General features: G+C 37.5%; 1 protein-coding gene across 1 annotated transcript in view; it reads right to left on the reverse strand.

The window, feature by feature from the left end:
* The window catches only part of ITGA9 (integrin subunit alpha 9), a 236973-nt gene that overhangs the window by 87997 nt on the left and 129994 nt on the right, over positions 1 to 18982 (reverse strand). Inside the window, exon 18 of the mRNA XM_030233983.2 lies at positions 3268 to 3418. Coding sequence (XP_030089843.1) covers positions 3268 to 3418 — 151 coding nt within the window. The remainder of the gene's footprint in view (positions 1 to 3267; positions 3419 to 18982) is intronic.

Here is an 18982-nt window from a genome sequence, read left to right on the forward strand (position 1 = left end):
GCTCTGCCCTACACATTTACTGCCACTGCCAGCAAGCTTACAATGCTATTTCTGCAACTGTACTGGAAATATCCCTCTGCACTGAGCAGCAGCTAACAATGGTTAGCAAAGTGCCTATTGCTGACATACACTTCAGCAAAACAACACAAGCCAGGAGGTAATTCCAGAAATTATTAGCAACAGCTTTGTATTCTTTTTCCAGACTCAGCACACTGCAACACTGCATTCTTTGATAAGAAAGTTGTATCAGCTCTGTTAAAGTTGTATTGGACTCTTAAATAGAATGGTTTCCTAAAGCTGAATTAAAATTAGGAAGAATAAATTTTCAGATGAAAAAAAGTATTTTAAAATCTACTTTACACAGAAGAGGGGACCAAGATTTCTTTGCCAACACAGTAAAGAAGAAATCTAAGCACGCAGGTGAAGTGTCTTTCTTGCTTTCTATTTTTTTTAAAGAACACATATTTCAAAAGTAACCCTTTTCTCAGGTTTCATCCATGAAATGGAGAGGACTGGCTGCAGCATAATAGGAAAAAATGAGATAGTGGAACAGGTGGAGGCTCCTAAATATCAATCAACAAATGCTTTTCCTACTTGCAAAGACACAGCAAAGCCTGGAATATCAGGTTGGAAGGGACCTCAAATACCACCTGGTCCAACCTTTCTTTCAGGGAAAAGCACAGTATAAACAAGATGGCCCAGCACCCTGTCCAGCTGAATCTTAAAAGCGTCCAGCACTGGGGAATCCACCACTTCCCTGGTGAAATTATTCCAGTGGACAACTGATCTTTAGGTGGTGTCTCTATTTACAAAGTCTCATGAAATCTCAATCTTCAGGAAGGGAAGAGGGGCTAACTTACTCAGACTCTTCAGGGAACAGTACCATCATCACCCCTGAACTAGGCTACCCCACTGCTTTTCAAACACAAGATGTGGCATTTTGTCTCAGGAACTCTGTTGAAAAATAGCAGCAGGTCTCATTGTAACCAATCCACAGAAAGAAACAAAACTGCTCTGGATTCACTACAGATGTCCCTAGTGGAGTAATAGGAAAAACACACAGGGAACTCACAACATCTTGAACAGACTCCAGAGACAGGTTAAAAAAGCCTACTACACGATCATCATTTTTAGAGTCACCTTGCAGAGAAACAATCAAGCAACTACATGAAAGATCTCATTCAATTTCACTTCAGTGCTATTTATTAAAAGGCAAATGATACTCAATGCTTCCTACTACACAAAGCTCTTTTGATTCCAAAATTGCTCCACTAAGGAAAAACTCTAGGTGCTGTCTTTTTTATTCTGGCTTAATGTTCTGGATTTTTGCTTGGACAATATTCAACAAGGAACAAAATCTGCATAGATGTCAAAGGATGGGAGTAGGTTGCAAGACATGGAAACTGATATTTTACCCAAAAAAAACCCACAAAGAGCTTAGGGAAAAGACAACACTATAACTGAGACTATGAGGTCATCATCCAGTTTCTCACTTGAAAAAATTATGAGGCCAATGGTATATTGACCAAAAGCAAAAGCTGAATGAGACAAAGGAAAATAGCCTAACATAATCCTTTAACTTGGGTTTTCCAAAACTGTTACTGAAATAATGAAATAAAAAACCCTCAAACCCTACGAAATTAATCCTAAGAACATTGGTGCAGCAGGAATAATAGCAGACTATACTTTGATGCTATTTGCAAGACCTGAGGAAGATGTATTGAAGTACTTTTTTAAAGAAATACCAACTTCTCTTAGGAGAAAATACACTGAGTAGTGAGATAATACTAGAATGTTAGCTGCTTCCAGAAACTGCTCCTTCTGTGCAGGACTCAGTACAGATGTTTTCAAGTCTTCTATAGACCTAAGCTGAATGTAAAATATCACTGGAAACAACACATCAGCTTCTTTCCTCACAGTGTTGGCCAAGGAAAATGATGAAGGTAATTAGCATTCCAGTTACTTGGTATGTGTAAAATATGTAAAAAAGAAAAAGGATGACAACAATGTTTAAAAGAACAGGAATCAAGCTTTGTTTCTTTTCTAGTGGAAAGGAATGGAAACCCTCTACTGACGTCAATGAGAACTGGGCCAGACCCTGAAAGTCTTCCCAGAAAACTTTCACTATGGAGAAGTTGTACATTGGCATAGGCATTTCTAATTTATCCCCTGCCTTTTCCCTCCTAATAAATTGCACGCTTGCAGCACATAATGTCTGAAAAAAAAAGTTTATAGTAAAAAGACAACTGACTGATGCTTGCAACTGTTCAGTCAAAACAGAACACTAGGAGAATTAACATGCATTAAAAATTATGGGTTTTATTATGCAATGAGTTAATTTAAGAGGTTTATAATAATTTAAACCTATCATAAAACATGACAAACAATGGCAAAATTTCATTGGTTCAGTGGACCAAGTTAATCTTGAACTTTGCAATAGTTGTTTTACTGTTGTTAATATTGCTCTCATGGTTTGCAAAGCAAAGCTCTAGAGGAGAGACAAATAACGGTGAAAAGCAGGAACAAACAGAGAATGTCACAATCACACAGCTCTCATTTTGGGCAATTATTGTCACTCACACCAAAAAGCTTTCACAGTCATCAGTTTGCACAAAACCTTGATTCATTACAACACCTTTATTTCTAAATGAACTCCTGTTAATGAAAACATCCAAGTATTTCGATCTAAATGAAAAGAGACTTAAACTCAAAATATTCACCTGACTCCATGTGGATGAAATTAAAAGCACTCTTGACCTCTTGGATCTAGTGATGTGCCCAGGCCACAACCCAAAGTTACACCAGTATTTGAGCAAAGAACAAGCTTTGTATCTTGATTTCAATACGGAGAAAGTCTAGAAGCCCATATCAAGAGATAACCAGGACTGCTGGGTGCAGTGTGGCACTCAAACAAAAGTTACACTTTGTATTTCCAGTAGCATTTGGTACTTTATCAGTTTCCGACCAGTTTCCCTCTACCTCTTAATACTTCAAACAAACTGTTTTCCTTTTTCATTAGTGCACCACAAATAAAAGGCATGTGTCTTCTACAGAAATACAGAAGGTGTAATCTATACACTCCCAATCCATAAAAGAATTAATCTTCCATTAAAGAACCTGAAAGGAATTAAAGTCTAGCCATAACCAAAACCAACTTCCAAATGTCTCAGCGGTGTGGACTAGGCCGTCCTTTAGTCCATCCTTAATTTGTAATTAAATTGGCTTAAAGTTAAGAGACTTGCTTGCAGTGAGATTAGCCTTTCTTACCTTTTGCCACATTTTGATGAAGAAGAGCTCTCCAGAAAAATTGAAGAAAACATTCGTGTCATAGGCATCGTCACCAGTGTTGGAGATGAAAATGTTAAGTGAGATGTTCCTCACTGCTCCCAGGGCCAGGTAGGGAGTTCTGTCATCAACACTGTAGGCAGAAATAGTTACATTGGTATAACTCTGGTAAACTTTCACCCTCTGATCCTGCTTTCTTCTGCTACAGAAGTGTCACAACTCAACTGTTTAAAAGCTCAGCAGTCAGAAGTTCAGGAATGTGCTGCACTGCATAGTGCAGAGGGCCATACTAGGAATGAACAGCTCCTGACTCAGGGTTCTGACACAGTATTTTGGGACCGCAGGAAAACCCCATGATTCCCACATGAAACTATTTCACATGTCCTACTTTGTGTGATAATAAATTAGTTGAAAACTGTAAAGTAATCGTGCAGGGAAAATGCAACAACTGCAAGATATTATGCCTACATTCAAATTCACAAGCTATTACAGTTTGTCTCTCAATAATTCAGACTTATTCCAGCAACTCTCTGAAAAGTCTTCTTAGAGTTATGCTATGGATAGAAAAAAATCAAAACCAGGCTCAAATAAAATCCATAAACCGATTTAATTTAAACAAAAAGTGTGGAAATTGCAACAAATTACCACTGAATGTGAATAATATTTCTTTAGATGATTATGCTGGACCTAACATGGTAGAGTCATCTTCTCTAAGTGGAATATTAAGGGTTATAGCTATATATAATGAATCAACACACTGTTGCAATATGGCATCACAGATTACGTACAAACACAGACATGCACACATAGAGGTAAATATGGATACTCATGCACACACATTTATTATTTGGTATTTAATCCTTCTAGGCTGTTCAGAAAATGAGCTAACAAGTAGGAATAAAGGCTAAAGATAAATCACAAGAGTATACAGTATCAATGCACAGATCTGCAGGTCTAAGAAGTAACAGTAAAATGATAATATGAAATATACCAGGTGTTCATTTAAAAATTAGCAAAAATAGAAAAATATTAAATTTGGTATTTATCATAAATGGACTCTAGAACCATTCATACATCCTGAAGAAACAGAGGCAGTGCCACAGAGAAAACACAGAGTAGCTAGTCAGAAATGGACAAAGAACTCCAGGGAACAAGGCTCAATTATTTCCTCTAGAGTACAGTTAGCCCAAAAGTAAGGAGGAACCACTTTTCATTTACCCAATTTCTATAAAGGAAGAGCTGTTCCAGTGACATACACATTGGCACACACCGCACTTCTGCTTATCAGCAGTTCTCTGAAGATGGCTGGTGTGCAGGCCAAGAGCTTTGTTTTAAAGGCAGCCTGACCCTCCATTGCTACCAGTCCTTCTCTGACAGCCTTCTTCATGTTACTGCAGCCAGGGCATTTGCATAAAAGTGGAGTTTCTGGAAATGCATTGCTCATAAACTGTTCAGCATCTTCTGCCAATCAAAACTGTACCAGACGTCCAAAGGCAGAGCTTGCTGGACTCCATCTGCCTGTGTTTATCAAAAAGTTTCAAAATGTGGGCTTCTGATGATACATACCAAATCGGAGCTCTAGTGAATGAGAAGTTTGGAAGAATATTATCTATACTCAGGTTTTAAGCTGATGGCTATGGATTGTGAGTGTAATTTCACCGTTTAATGTAAGAAGTATCTGTAGCATATTTCTTTCCTTTATTTATTTCATTTATGATCATCTTAATATATTAAGTCCAAAATTATGGCTTACAGTTTAATGACAGCTTATTCTGAGGAAGATAGAAGTATCCAGTATCCATATGTCTGCTTTCTCACACTTAAAATCAACTGCTGACACTGACCAATCCTACTGATAAACGGACATTTTGCTTTCAAAATATTTGTTTATTCTCATAATCAATTATCAGTTCGAATAAAGATTTGCAGAAGTGTATGTAGTACAGGACTGACTGCAAAACTAATTTGAGTTGTTGCTCCTTATGTACCAAATTAATGGCTCATGTATATGGGAATACTTGAAAGCATTTAACCTTTTGGCACCAGTTTCAACATTTACTGTTGACAAACAAACAAATTATTAAGCTAAACTATCTGCTGGGATTTTCTAATAATCAAAAGTGCATGCTTGTAAGCAAAAAAAAAAAAAACCACCAAAAAAACAAACCAAACAAAAAACCCAACCATTTAATACTGTGAATTATTTCTTGCAAACTTGATAATCTCACTTCTTGCAATCACTTCAAAACTTAATCAGCATCTGTTACATTCATTAGCAGAATCTGGAAGTATTGCTCCAGTAAGCAAAGGAACATTACAAGCTCTTTATATTATGTAGAGTTGATATTAAACGCAATGTACACTACAGAATGTTCTCTGAACTGGTAGTAGCAGAACTTTGAGATTTAACATAAAGTGAAGACAATTGAGAATACTCTCCTTCCTAATGAATAACTAAAAATTCTCATAATAAAATCATACTTTAAACTGACCCCACAAAAAATAATTCAAAAATTAATACCAGTGGTATTTTCTTCCACTGGTCCCAGCTTTCTAAAGCTACCACTTTGTTGTACCAAGTCAATCATATAAAAATTATCTCAACAGAGACATTTATCTCAACAAAGAATGAAAACCCACTTTTAAAAGCACTCTGTAGATGCTTCTATACAAAATTCACACACTAATAAAGTCGAAAAAATCTCATTGATTTGAGGCTGGCAGGTGAGTTCAGTTCACCCTCTGAAAGCCTGTAAGTCCCGTAAGATGATGCTGTAAGTCCTATTTTAAAAGAGCAGCTTTCTGAGTCATTGAATTTTTGTAGATCTGAATGCATCAGGTTCACTTGCAGTGAGCTCCCATTTACAGGGGAGCTTCCAAGACCTCTTGGCCGTATGAGAGTAATGTCACGAGTGCAGAAGCCTGCTGTGGCGCTGGAACAGGTCTGTTGCCAGCCTGGTGCCATCCTCCTCCAGCACCTGCCGCACATTAAGCACCCTAGCTGCCAAGTCAAAATATGTCAACTAAAGAATTTGTTGTCACCCTTCAGAAACAAGAAAATAAATGAAAGCCACCTCTTCATCTTAACAAGGTTTGTCAAACAATTTAGGAAATCCAATAAAGCAATAACTTTTTGTTTATATTCTCAACATGATCCTTGTAACCTTGCTCACATAAAGGAAGAAGGCTAAAACAAGCAAACAAACAAACAAAACCCAAAGAAAAAACAAACCAAACAAAAAATCCACAAGAAACAGAACAAAAATCAAAACAAAACCAACCAAACAAAAAAGACTCAAAAAGGAAAAAAAAAAGGAAAGAAAGAAAAAAGTCATAAAATATCAAGAAATAAACAGTTACTTGGACAGAATACCACCACCTTGTTATATTAGGTACTACACCCAAAAAATTAACTGAGTAAAAGTTCTGGGCAGACTGTAGATGTATGTATTTATTATATATAAGCAAACATATTTGTACACACATGCATACAGATGCCTGAAGAATGTCAAGTTATCAATGTTTGCATGGAAAAAAAAGCCCCTTCCATTAAGAACTAAGTACTTCCAGCTTTCATTCACATGAATCAAACTTGCAAGTAACAAACAATTCTAAAAATCAGGCTCCAAATTTCTGCCATAGCTTTAAATTCACTGACAATGGTAGAGCACATCAAATGTAAATAGATATTTAATTTATGTCTTAAGTGATTAAGAAAAGGAAAGCAAATTCCAGGATAAACAAATACCTTTTTTCCATGCTTTAATGCTCTAATTGTCAATGTCCACACCACATAATTGCATTATGGTCAATGAGGGAAGAAAGACCATCTGAGAAAGACAAACTGAAAAGATCTGCAATCTTCATTTCTCCACCCACAAGATGCTGCTTTTTATTAACATGGGTCAGTGGACGCATAATCTGCATTCCAAATGGTGTGCAGAGACATTTTCTCTATTTCATATTTCATTTCACTATTTCAACAGGGTGAATTTTTTTAAAAAGTGAGAAGACATTCAGCACTTACTCTCAGTCAGTGCAGATCATACCTAGGGCAAAGAATGTGGCAGGGTCCCACTTACCCTATTATCTGGGTCACTGACTTTCCCTTTTGTATTGGTAACCTTTCTTTCCTTATAGCAAATCAGCAACTACATAGATAAATCACCATTACTGCTCAATAGACAGTGGAAGTTACAACTGTAGTCAATTAGACTGCAAATGGGTAAAAATGTTTCAAACAAGTCAAATCTGTCCTCCACCTCCATCAGATGAAATTAAAGAACCCCACCTTTTGCTTTTAAATCAATAAAAGGTGTAAACAGTGTTGCTGTGACACATCCAAACAGATTTCTACCTTCACCAACCAGCACTGCAGCTGGTCTTTGTAGTTACTAGGATAATTATATATTAATTTTGTCTCCATAGACTCTTTTTACACCAACCCTGAATACCTTTCTTAAAATTTAAACACCCCAGGTAGCAAAGCTATTGGATTTTACACTGCTTGGTTACACTGTCTTCTCATCACGAGCATTCAAAAGAATTGTATTGCAATTTTCTCTGGTAAGTTCATAGCCAATTTAGATTCAGAACTGGGCCAAATGTTCAAGATACCATAGCATATTCTGCAACTAGTTTATATCTGCAACTTCTACCTTCCCTTCTCATGCTGAAGTCTATACCAACAAAGGCACAAAGACACTTCACACAGCTGATGACCAGAGCCTATCTGAGGTACATTAAGAGAGCTATGGCAAACTAGCACTGAGGCCATCAGATCATTTCATTCATGATCTTTCCCTGTATTTATCAATCTAGCTCTAAAGCAGACACCTTTCAGCATGCTCTGAGTAGTACATAACATGAGGTGATAGAAAAAATATAATTGCTAATTCCAAGGAGTGGTCAGCCAAGGTTCTGCGTCAGAAGAGCACAGGTTAAGTGTAGTACCATAACAATACTGCTCTTATTGGAGACCAAGTAACAGTGTTCCAGTGTTTCCCCTTATCTAAATGTCCCATATGAAAAAAACCTGCTTACTGTGGTGAGCCAAGAGCCATGGCCATAGAACTGCTCGTGCCACCACCTTTCCAGCATAGGGCTGCTGTCACTAGTGCTTCAGTTCCCATATATATTACAATTCAGGAATATGGCACAGAAGCTTACCTTTTCCATCTTTCCTATGCTTGAATGTTTAAAATGAATGTATTTGAGTAGTAAACAAGAGGTGAGAGGGCAGGAGAATTGGAGGTGGGGGAAGACACACATCACATGGTATAACATGGTATAGACAAAAAAGTAATTCCTAATTATGGCTGGTTACTATATATTCAACACTTCTCTGGAAATTGTCCTCTTTTCCCCAAGTGTAGTTTCTTCCCTTTAAGTACAAAACAGATATAAATCCCAGCCATGTGTGCCTTCAAACTCCGTAATAAAATGGACAGGGCACAACACCCATATAAAAATACTTTTTGTCATGCTCTACAGAAATCTGGTACCCCTTTACTATTATCAGTAATTTCAACTACTCCTAGATGTTCACAACTCTTTATAAACAAAACTGAAGAATCGACAGGGAAAGAGCCGCCTCTGTTTCCACACAATGTTTAGTCCAAGGAGCAGCTTTCGACTTGAATCAAGTTGCTCTAGTTTATGAAACTGTGACATGAAACCAAGAAGCAACATCTACAGAAGCTCTAATCTAATCTAATCTAATCTAATCTAATCTAATCTAATCTAATCTAATCTAATCTAATCTAATCTAATCTAATCTAATCTTTCACCCTTGCATTCACATATACCAACTACCATCTTTTGAAATCAATGTTACTGTGCCTCTGGGACAAATTTGTCCCCTCATGTGTGTGAAAGACAGCATCCTAAGGTTGCAATCCAAACAAAACAGATATATGGTATCAAGCACTTAAGTGAAGTGGCACACATCAGCCTGACATGAAAAAAAACCTCTATATTGTCCTTATTTGTTAAAATGTTTGAAAAGCTCTGTTGAAGTACATGATTGTTGATCATAGGTCTGAAATCTGAAGCTGAACTAATAGCACTTTATACCACACTGTTTCTAAAAATTAGATAATTAATGAAGTCATCAAGTAAACCTATGTGTTTAACATAAAAATTATGCCTTCAGGCATAGATTTCCTGCGATTAGATAGCTTCAATTGCTTGTCCTGCTCCTGAGATGCTGGGGTGCAATATGCAATTTAAGAACCATATTCAGCTAAGCACTGATGAGAGAAGACCAGTGCCCTATGCAGTAATGCGTTTCAGAGGTCAGAAAAAGGCAGTTAAACAGAGAGAAAACATTACAAACAGTACAGCTTTGTTACTTAAGGCAATTTGTTTTGCAATAGCAGGTGTTACACTCCAAGAGTAAGCTATGTCTAAATGTCAAACATTATAAGCATGTCATATCAGCACATTTCCTCTACAGCTCACACAAAACCAGCAAGAGCATTTACCTGGAACTATGAAGAACCTCAGGGTTACCAGATTTTGCAATTTTAAGATGTAATACAGAAAAAGTTCATGTAGCTGCATCACAAAAGATGAGATATATAGATACGTACGTATATATACATATACGTACACATGTATATATGTACATCTGTACCAGTCACAATGTATATTACAAATGCAAAATGGAAGTGCATCTGCTTCTCATTGTGGTCTGTATATTATCAGGAGTTTCTACCTCTTGAGTCAGCTGATATATGACAGTGCTTCCTGAAGTTAAACTTTTTTTTATTAGCTTCATGCTTTGGTTGGTAGAGCAACAGTGACTTTAACTATTTGAGGTCCATAAAATAATGAGATGTTCACAAGGAGGGCCAGGTTACACAGTAGCCCAGTAATGAATTCAAATTATGTGAAAGAACATCTCTTTAGATTCTAGTTTAAAGTAACAAACAACAAAATCCTACCAAAACAAAACCAGTGTTTAATAAGGGACAAGACTGGTTTGTACAATATCCTTTACTTATCATCAGTGACCTGTTACTAGAAAATAGACTGGGAATTTGTATTCATGTACTAAACATGTGAACTACTCTGGTTTGTTAACACTCATCACTTGATAGTTCTGTTATCATCCATATGGGTTCCATCACTCTATTTTCAAACGGAAGAGTACTGTCCACCACTATCAACCTGTGTTAATTTATTCTAGGAGAGATTTATGAAGTTATGAGCACAACAAACCAGATGGCAACCGAGACACCGTTTCTTCATTCCCATTCATTCCTCAACAAAGGAAAACATGCTTTGAGATTATGCTCCCACTGCAATTTGCACTACATCCTGATTAATTATGAGCTCTGACCTTTCAGGAAACTGCAAATCCAACCCCAGATGAGTTACAACAGAGTTTTCCATATGCCTCACAAACTCAGCATTCAATACACTAACAACTGTTGGTAGGTAAAAGATAAATAGAAGATAAATAAATTAGAAATTGGAATTCTGCTTCATATCTTCACCAAAAAAGCTAAATTACAAACAGAATTACAAACACACATGAAATGGTAGTAAGTAGTTTTTCATTGCACCCTTCACTGTGCAGCAAATCACTTTAAATAACATTAAACTATGCTATAACTTATGAAAGCACTTAAATTACAGCACAAGACTTAGTATGATTTTTTGAGAAAAAAGGAAGCAATCTACTTGTATCCATTTCTCCAATGTTTCATCATTTTTTTTCTCCTTAGAACATTTTTGGTAGTTTAAAAGAGTATGAGCTAGGACAGCAATGGGTACTACCAGATAACCAGTAGGCAGCACACAACTGCAGTCATGGCTGTGTATTTGTGCTCTGAGAGTTGGGACTATCCATACTGGTGTACACAGCTTTATACACACATGGCCTTGACGGTCAAGACCACTTCTGCAGCACTAGCAGTGCTAAACCATAACATTCGCTAATTTCAATTTGGTTGGTTTTGTAAAGCAGATATGAGTTTTATCTGAGCAGCTCTGCTAATTAGGGTAGATTGTCTAAGGATAACAGAACATCAGAAACATTGCTAAAAGAAGTCTTTATTCAACAAAAAATAAAATAAATTCTTCTTCTGCTATGAATGAAGAGAAAGGGGAAACCAGATACTACCAGAGCATATAATTAAGACCCACAAAAAATGATATCGTGTTTCCTCATCATGACTGTTTTGTTAAGATGCACTTGAGGGACATAAAACCTCAATGGGCATACTATGAAACATGCTTCTCTAGAAACAAATTTCCATTATATGATCAAAGGAGGCTAAGTACTGAGGTGTGAGCCTGGTTAAATTTATCAAAGAGCTTTGCTTCCCACATTAAACCACAGGCCTGCAACCTTTTTTCATGGTTTTATAAAAATCTATGATCAGTGAAAACCTTTACTAGCTTTTTTAGCAAATGTCACTATATTAATGAGATACACTCAAAAAACTTCTAACTTTCTGATCAAAATTTTATGTTATTGCTCCTTCCTTCAGAACACACTGATTTTCTGCACTGTTACAACACTAACTCATCTTCTATGCCGTTACACCTTGTGCTGGTGAAAAGCAAATTGGACAAGGCTGTCACAACATATTTTTATCTATGATTTCCAGATTCTTTCAGTTCAGGTTCTGTAATAATTTGACAAGTCAATATGAAACTTCTGCAGCTCATTTTTCAAATCAGGTACCTATTATGTGATAATGTGCCTACTGAACCAGAGGGAGTCCTTCTGAGGATTTTAATAGGTCCACAAGCATATTCATCCCTGAATCTATACACAGCACTTGCAAACAGTCAGTTTTGCAGTTCCATAGATAGCTCCTATGCGAAATTGTTGCAGTTTAAGAGACAGACAAGTGACAAGACATACCGGGTTTATCCAGCAAGAGCCAACATTTATTGAAGGGCACCCTCTTTCATAGGGGCTTTGAATTTCCCACTCTTACATCTAAGATTGGGTAAGGGTATTAACTCTGCCCAGCTCACTGGCCAATTATATGGGTGCATTCATGATTCAACAGGATTGGCTGAGGTCCCCTGTTTGAACTTGAATCTGGCCTATCAGTAACACATCCAGAGACTTGTTTACTTCCATTATCTAATGAACTAGGCTGAGTTGGTGTCTGTTATGCCAATTTATCTATGCAGCTATAGACCAGCTATAGCTGTCACATGAAATTACTCACTCTTCAATAATACAAATAATATGCTTATAAACTTTAATAGAGTTGTAAGCTCAAAGTCTGGAAGTCTGGAAGTCATGCACACTCTCCTTAGCCTTTTCAGAGAGGCTTAGGTTAAATACTTCAACATTACATCGTAAAACATCACATTAAATCATTTACCTGCTTATCATATACAGAGCCATGCATAGGACAAAAGATGTCACAGAAATAAAAAATATAATTAATAAAATAAAATACATTTAAAATTGTTGACATAAAAATGTTAATTCTCTAGTAAGTCAGAGAAGGAATATATATGGAAAAAAGGCAAAACCAATCTTCTGAGGAACTGACCAGATAATACTGGAAAATACTTTTTCTTCATAAATAATTATTTCATTAAAATGGAAACATTTTAATTGAGGAAGTTTTTGACAGACTGGAATTTTGTCTGGTCTCCAGCTAATTTTAGAGGAACAAATGGAAGGAAAACAGCTCAATCCACAAACTTGACCTTTCAATTGGAAAAGGATATTTCTCAAAAATCCCATTTTATAAGAGAACTTTTGAAAGTGTTCACTTCAACTCAATTAAACTCATAATTTGGAAAAACTTTTAAATTTCTGCAAAATGCACTTGTCACTGCTTTGGCTTTCTATGACTTTCGCTGCCAATGAACATTTCAAAAAAAAACCCCAATTTTAAGCAGTATATACAGAACCAACTCAAGCCAGTCTGTAGGAGCAGAACATAAATATACGCCTAATGAATGGTGGCCTTTGAAGATGCTCTGAACCAACATAAAACCAAGCTACTACCTCCTAATAGCCAAACATCAGTCAGAAGCACTCGGATGGATAAGCAGTTTTATTCTAATGATGGATAAAAGTAGCCTCATGTCAAATAAATGTATGAAAGACAGACTTCCTCTTGGAACCTTCTTAGGAATAGCAATTTCTTGCAGTATTTTCTATCCAAGGGGGTTCATAGTCCTGTGCTTACAATTTGATTTACTAATCATACACACAGCTTATGCTGGAACACAGCAGCTATCAACATCATCTTTCTTTCTTCTTGTACTGTTTGGTTTTGGTAAAGCTGCTCTGTTCATTGCAACACACAGGTTGTCAGTGCATATACACAGCCATACAGGATTTTATTCTTAGCTGTATCTCACATGGAAGCAACCACTCATTCTGCTCCGGTCTTTTTAGCTAGCTTGTTTGTTATGGCTGGAAGAAAGTCCGTTTTTTCAAACACCCTCACTGTTCCTCAAATGTCTTAGCACTTTTCACCTGGTTCCTATTACATACTAAAAAGGCTTGATAACTGGCCTTTGCAGAGCCAGTCAGATGGATAGGCATCAGGTCAGGAGCTGAAACTGCATTGGAATGTCAGACAACACCTCCCTCAGCAATTTCAGGTTCTTCTTAAAAGACCAGAGAGCTATTCTCCCACATAAAGTACCAAATTAACGGATACAAGATTTTAATGGCTAGGGAGATATAAACCTCTGGGAAACACCTACTTCAGAGTTCACCTCAGCATATCTTGAGGAAACAGACACAGCTCAGCTTCTAAATAAGCACCTACAAGAGGATCAATAAAAATGTGCTAGTTGTTGCAGAAACATGATAGAAAAGACATTTATTGTGCTATGAGAACAGAAGGAGGTATTAAAGTCAAATGATAGGAAATAACTATGTTTTTAAGATCAAAAAAAATTGACAATAATAATTAACATGACATTTTGTTTTTCTGTAGTGAATTGCTAGAAAGGAAACCTGGACCAAGTTATGGTCAAAAAAGCCAAAGTTTACTGCAAGATATTCTATTCCTATTTCTCTTACGGTTTCAGGTTGTGTCATTAAAGTTACCCATACAGAATACATACATATATTCTTTACATTAAGACGCTTTTAAGTCTCTTCCTTTAGAAATCACTAATACCTCTATCCACAGGGTATAACTGCATGGATAAGGCCAGATTTTGCCATCTCCTATGGCAGCTGCAAGACTCAACACTGGAAAGGTGTTTAAGTGGAAGCAATGATTCATGTTTCTGTGCCATGCTGCCAAAACTTCATTTATTTATTCTTTAAGAAAAATTGATTTGAGAACAGTCATGACTGGAAAGATGAGATGCTTCTCTTCTGCTCCTTCAGTTTCTCCTATCGTTGCCTTCACCAAGTCCCCAGCATACTCGACGGCTACTTTTTCCTTATTCTTAATTGCCATCTGTAGTTTCAGGCTAGCAACACTCATACCCCTATGAGAAAATCCAGGCCAACAACTAGAAAGAGCATTTGTAGCAATACTAGCACACACCATTGTAGCTGTTCCTACATGCTGGCTCATAACATCTGCCACAGAGAGTTCAATCCTCACAGTTTGCTTTGCCAGGTCCAGTCTTCCCCTCTTGTGAAGCTGCATGTTCTTGCTGGCAGAGGTGGCATCAGTGAGAGGCATGGAGTCCCACCAGCAAGTTTCCAGCCACAATGCTGGAGCAGGCCCATAACCATCCCTACTCAGATGTTTCCATGTTGAAGAAAGGCTGATTTTGTTGAAGCACTTTTGCTTATGTTACAGAGAGGATTTACCTCAACAAAAGTCAGAACACTAAAGAAAGATGGTTGGGATTTCTAAAGGTCAGAAAATCCATTCTGATCCTCCTCAACACATGACTCAACACAGCAACAAATGAGGTCAGCAGGGACCTTATCCAAACTAGTCCTAAAAGACAGGATGGCAGAGCACGCCATTTGACCACATCTTAATTCTGAGCAGCATGAACTCCCCACACAAGAAGTTTTTCCAAGTCTGAACTGACCAAGCCACAGTCCATGACCTTTACCTGGCTTACCATCTCTCACAAGCAACAAGATTGCTGGCTCCTTTGTCCGTAAAGAAGCTGGGATGGGTTTGCATGCAAACTGATGCTAATGAAGGTGCACATGCCTTAAAGAGATTTAACTGTTAACTGAAAACAAACCTTTTTTCTTTCCAGAATAAATGCATCTTAACTCTTCTTCAATCCAATACAGCATGTAACCCTCGTCTTCAACCCAAGTCACCAAGGACTCCTTTCACTGTAACAGAAACATTCAAAAGAAGAACACATCCCATCTCTAGCTTCCTATATCTTTGCAAAAACTTCCAGATAAAATTAGAAAGCTTTAACATTTTTTTATCATCCCATGTTTCCAAACAATCCTATCCTGTCCTCTTCTATAAATTCACAGTGAAGGGTTTCAGCTTGCCCAGCAGCACTATTTATTTATATTTATATATGTTTTTATTTGTGCAGAACACAGGGTTAATAATACAGAGATATTTTTGTTACTGCTGAACCAGACTTCTATAGAGCCAAGGCCTTTTCTGCTTTTCATACTGTCGTGCTGGCAAGGAAGCAAGGGGTGGCATGGGAGGTTGCGAGGACACACAGGTAGGGCAGGTGACCACATCTGATGATGCCATATAACACTATGCTCAGTATATAAAGTGAGGGGAAGAAGGAGGAAGAGGAGATATTTGGAGTGACAGCATTTGTCTTCCCAAGTCAATGTTATGTGTCATGGCCCTGCTCCACTGGATATGGCTGAACACCTGCCTGCCCATGGGGAGCAGTGACTTAATTCCTTAGTTTTCTTTGTGTGCAGAGATTTCGTTTCCTGTAAGAAACTGTCTTTATCTTAAACCACAGGTTTTCTAGCTTCTACCCTTATGATTTTCTACCCCAATCCCTCGGGTGGAAGAGTGAGGGAGTGTCTGTAGAGTGCTTAGTTACAGGCTGGGGTTTCATATCTTCAGAGCTGGATGCTGTCTTTTAACTGGGTAATTCTAATGACTCAAATGCATCATGGATGAACTCTGTCTCACAGTAGCTTGTGCAGTTCCTGAGCTCACAAGAATGCAAAAAATTCTCTTGATCATAATGTAATCTGAGCTAACTTCCTATGCACATATATGCTGTAACCAGCACACATTTGAAAGCATATATAGTGATGAACAAAACTATACCTTGCCATATACAGCAAGGTATAGTTTGAACTCTTAACAGCTTTTGGCTCTAACATGCTACAAATTTAAGAAAACTGTGTAAGGAGAGCCGGTTTATGTAGCAGAGAGCGCTGTATCCAACTATGTCTAAAAGCAAGACGACGATGGAAGAACAAGACAAGTACAGAGTAGCATTTTGCTGATATATTTCTGCAGCTTTCAGAATTTATATTTGCCATTTCACTACTATATACAGTCTCAGCATTTACAGTATCCCAAACAGTAAAATCCACAGATTAATCATACACTTCATGAAAGCATACCTCTCGCTTGTTACTTTCATTGCTCTGAATAGTTTAATAGCATTAGCAAACATTATCATCTTGCTCTTCAGTTCTAGCAGATTATTTCCCATATAATTTGTGAATATGCTGAATACCACTAGCACTTCCACAGCTTTCTCCACCATCAAAACCAACTCTTTATACCTTTTCTCTGTTGACTATCTTTTAATTAGGTAGTAGTACTCAGGGCACCATTCCTCTCAGATCTGGGCAACTTATTTTCTTGGTGAGAAAATCTTTTTCCAGCCAAAGTAGATGATCTTAACCAAACAACCCTATCCACAGGTCCAGTGACATTTTCAAAAAGCTGCAGCAGACCTGAGAGACAGAACTTACCCCTGCCTTCCTATAAACATCCTGTTTAGTTCAATTCAGTGTATCAGTGCAGCATTAATTGCATTCTTTCTGAGAATAAGTCCACCAAATTTAGGTGATTATCTCGACAAAGGTATTAACATAACCTTGCTAACAGTGAAGTCAAATGTTTTGTGCAGATAGTAATATATAAATCTTGTTTTTTTGCTCTTAAAAAAAAATTGCTCTCTGCACACACCATAATCAAGAATAATGTTGAAAAATTGTGATAGGATTATTTGGCGTGAACCCCGTGGGGCTGGAAAAATTCAACACAGCACTTGTTTAAAATCAGAATCCATAGCATGTTTCTTGGTAATTTTATATGCAATTATAACAAGAATCTGGTTTTGCAAGACATATTCATTGTGCTATTTCTTAATAACTGAAGCTTACAGAACCCTTTAGCTAAAGGGCTAAAGAAAGCCCCTACTGTGCAGAGATTTGACAACATCCTGTTTCTTTCAAAAAGGACTTCAGGTTGTCACTGAGTAAAGCAAATTTGAGAGCATTTGTTGAATATTCTGCTATACAAATGTAGAAACTGTATTTGAATATCCTAAGCTCTTATGACAGGTAGGACTTATAAATTGCCAAGATAACATAAATAACAGCTGTAAAAATAAACAGCCTAATGGTCCAATCCCAACTGCAGCTTTTACTGTAATCATACACTGACAAGTTTTAAGATTTGTCCCTTGCTATTTATTCCTCAACTGTGGGACAAAATTCTTCACTAATCCACACAGACACCTATCTAGCTCTCAACAGATTTTGCTTAACACAAAAGTTGAGTCAAATATCCAGACTAACTGCAGTCAAACCTTGGACTTTGTACTCTGTAACCTAACCTGCTACCAGCCAATCCCCCAAAACATTCATGTGGATTTCAATCCTGCCTGGAAAAGTTGATAACTTCTCAGACTTGACTGTGGTTCAGTTTTGTCTTCAAGTGCTGCTACTGCGTGCTGTAGATCTATATAAAACATGTCTGTAACTATTATTACTTCTATTTTTGTTGTTTTTTTGCGTTGCTTCCTTTTTTATCTTTCACTCTCCTGACCTGAAAGCAAAGCACTTCACAAATTTGCCATCAAATAGCAAAATCTCTGGAACACAACTAAATAACTCTCATCAGCATTTCTATCTCTAAAAATACTGGGAGAAAAAAAGGAAACAGAAGTCATGTAATGCCACATTTAGTCTGATTTATCCCCAAATTGAGTACACATCCAGGCAAAACAATAGGCTTTTTCCTAGGATCACCAGTATTATAAATGACTCAGACCTCAAGTGGGAATGAGTAAAGAAAATTTAATTAGAACCCGCTAAAATTAAAAAGCAAAGGGGAGAACAGCACAGGGAGCATAGCTAGACTCTTGCTCACCAGAGGCTGGGCTTACAAAGCAGCATCTCCGCCTTTTATTTGCTTAAGATTGCATCAGCTTCATTAATATTTATGAGCAGTCCTTGTACATCCTTCCATGCCGTTCATTGGTGAAGCTCTTCTTGCATCTTGATTGGTGGTGTGATACTCCCTGCCAGGCCTGCCAGCAACAAGGGTCCCCCACGCCCTGCCATCTCCCGCGAGGGGCAAGCACATGCCCTCCCCCGCATGCCTCGACAGTCCTGTCAGCTAGAGCTGCCAGTCAGCCACCTCACAGGGTGAGGAGGACTGAAGGGAGAACACAAAACGGTTCAAAACCACACTGGAACAACAAACATATATGTCGAAAGAATCATCAACCCCAACAGAACCTCTCCCCACCACACTCAATAACTCCAGCTCATTTGCATGAGCCAACCACCACATCTTACTCATAA

The sequence above is a fragment of the Serinus canaria genome, chromosome 2 (assembly GCF_022539315.1).
Source record: "Serinus canaria isolate serCan28SL12 chromosome 2, serCan2020, whole genome shotgun sequence".
NCBI lineage: Eukaryota > Metazoa > Chordata > Aves > Passeriformes > Fringillidae > Serinus > Serinus canaria.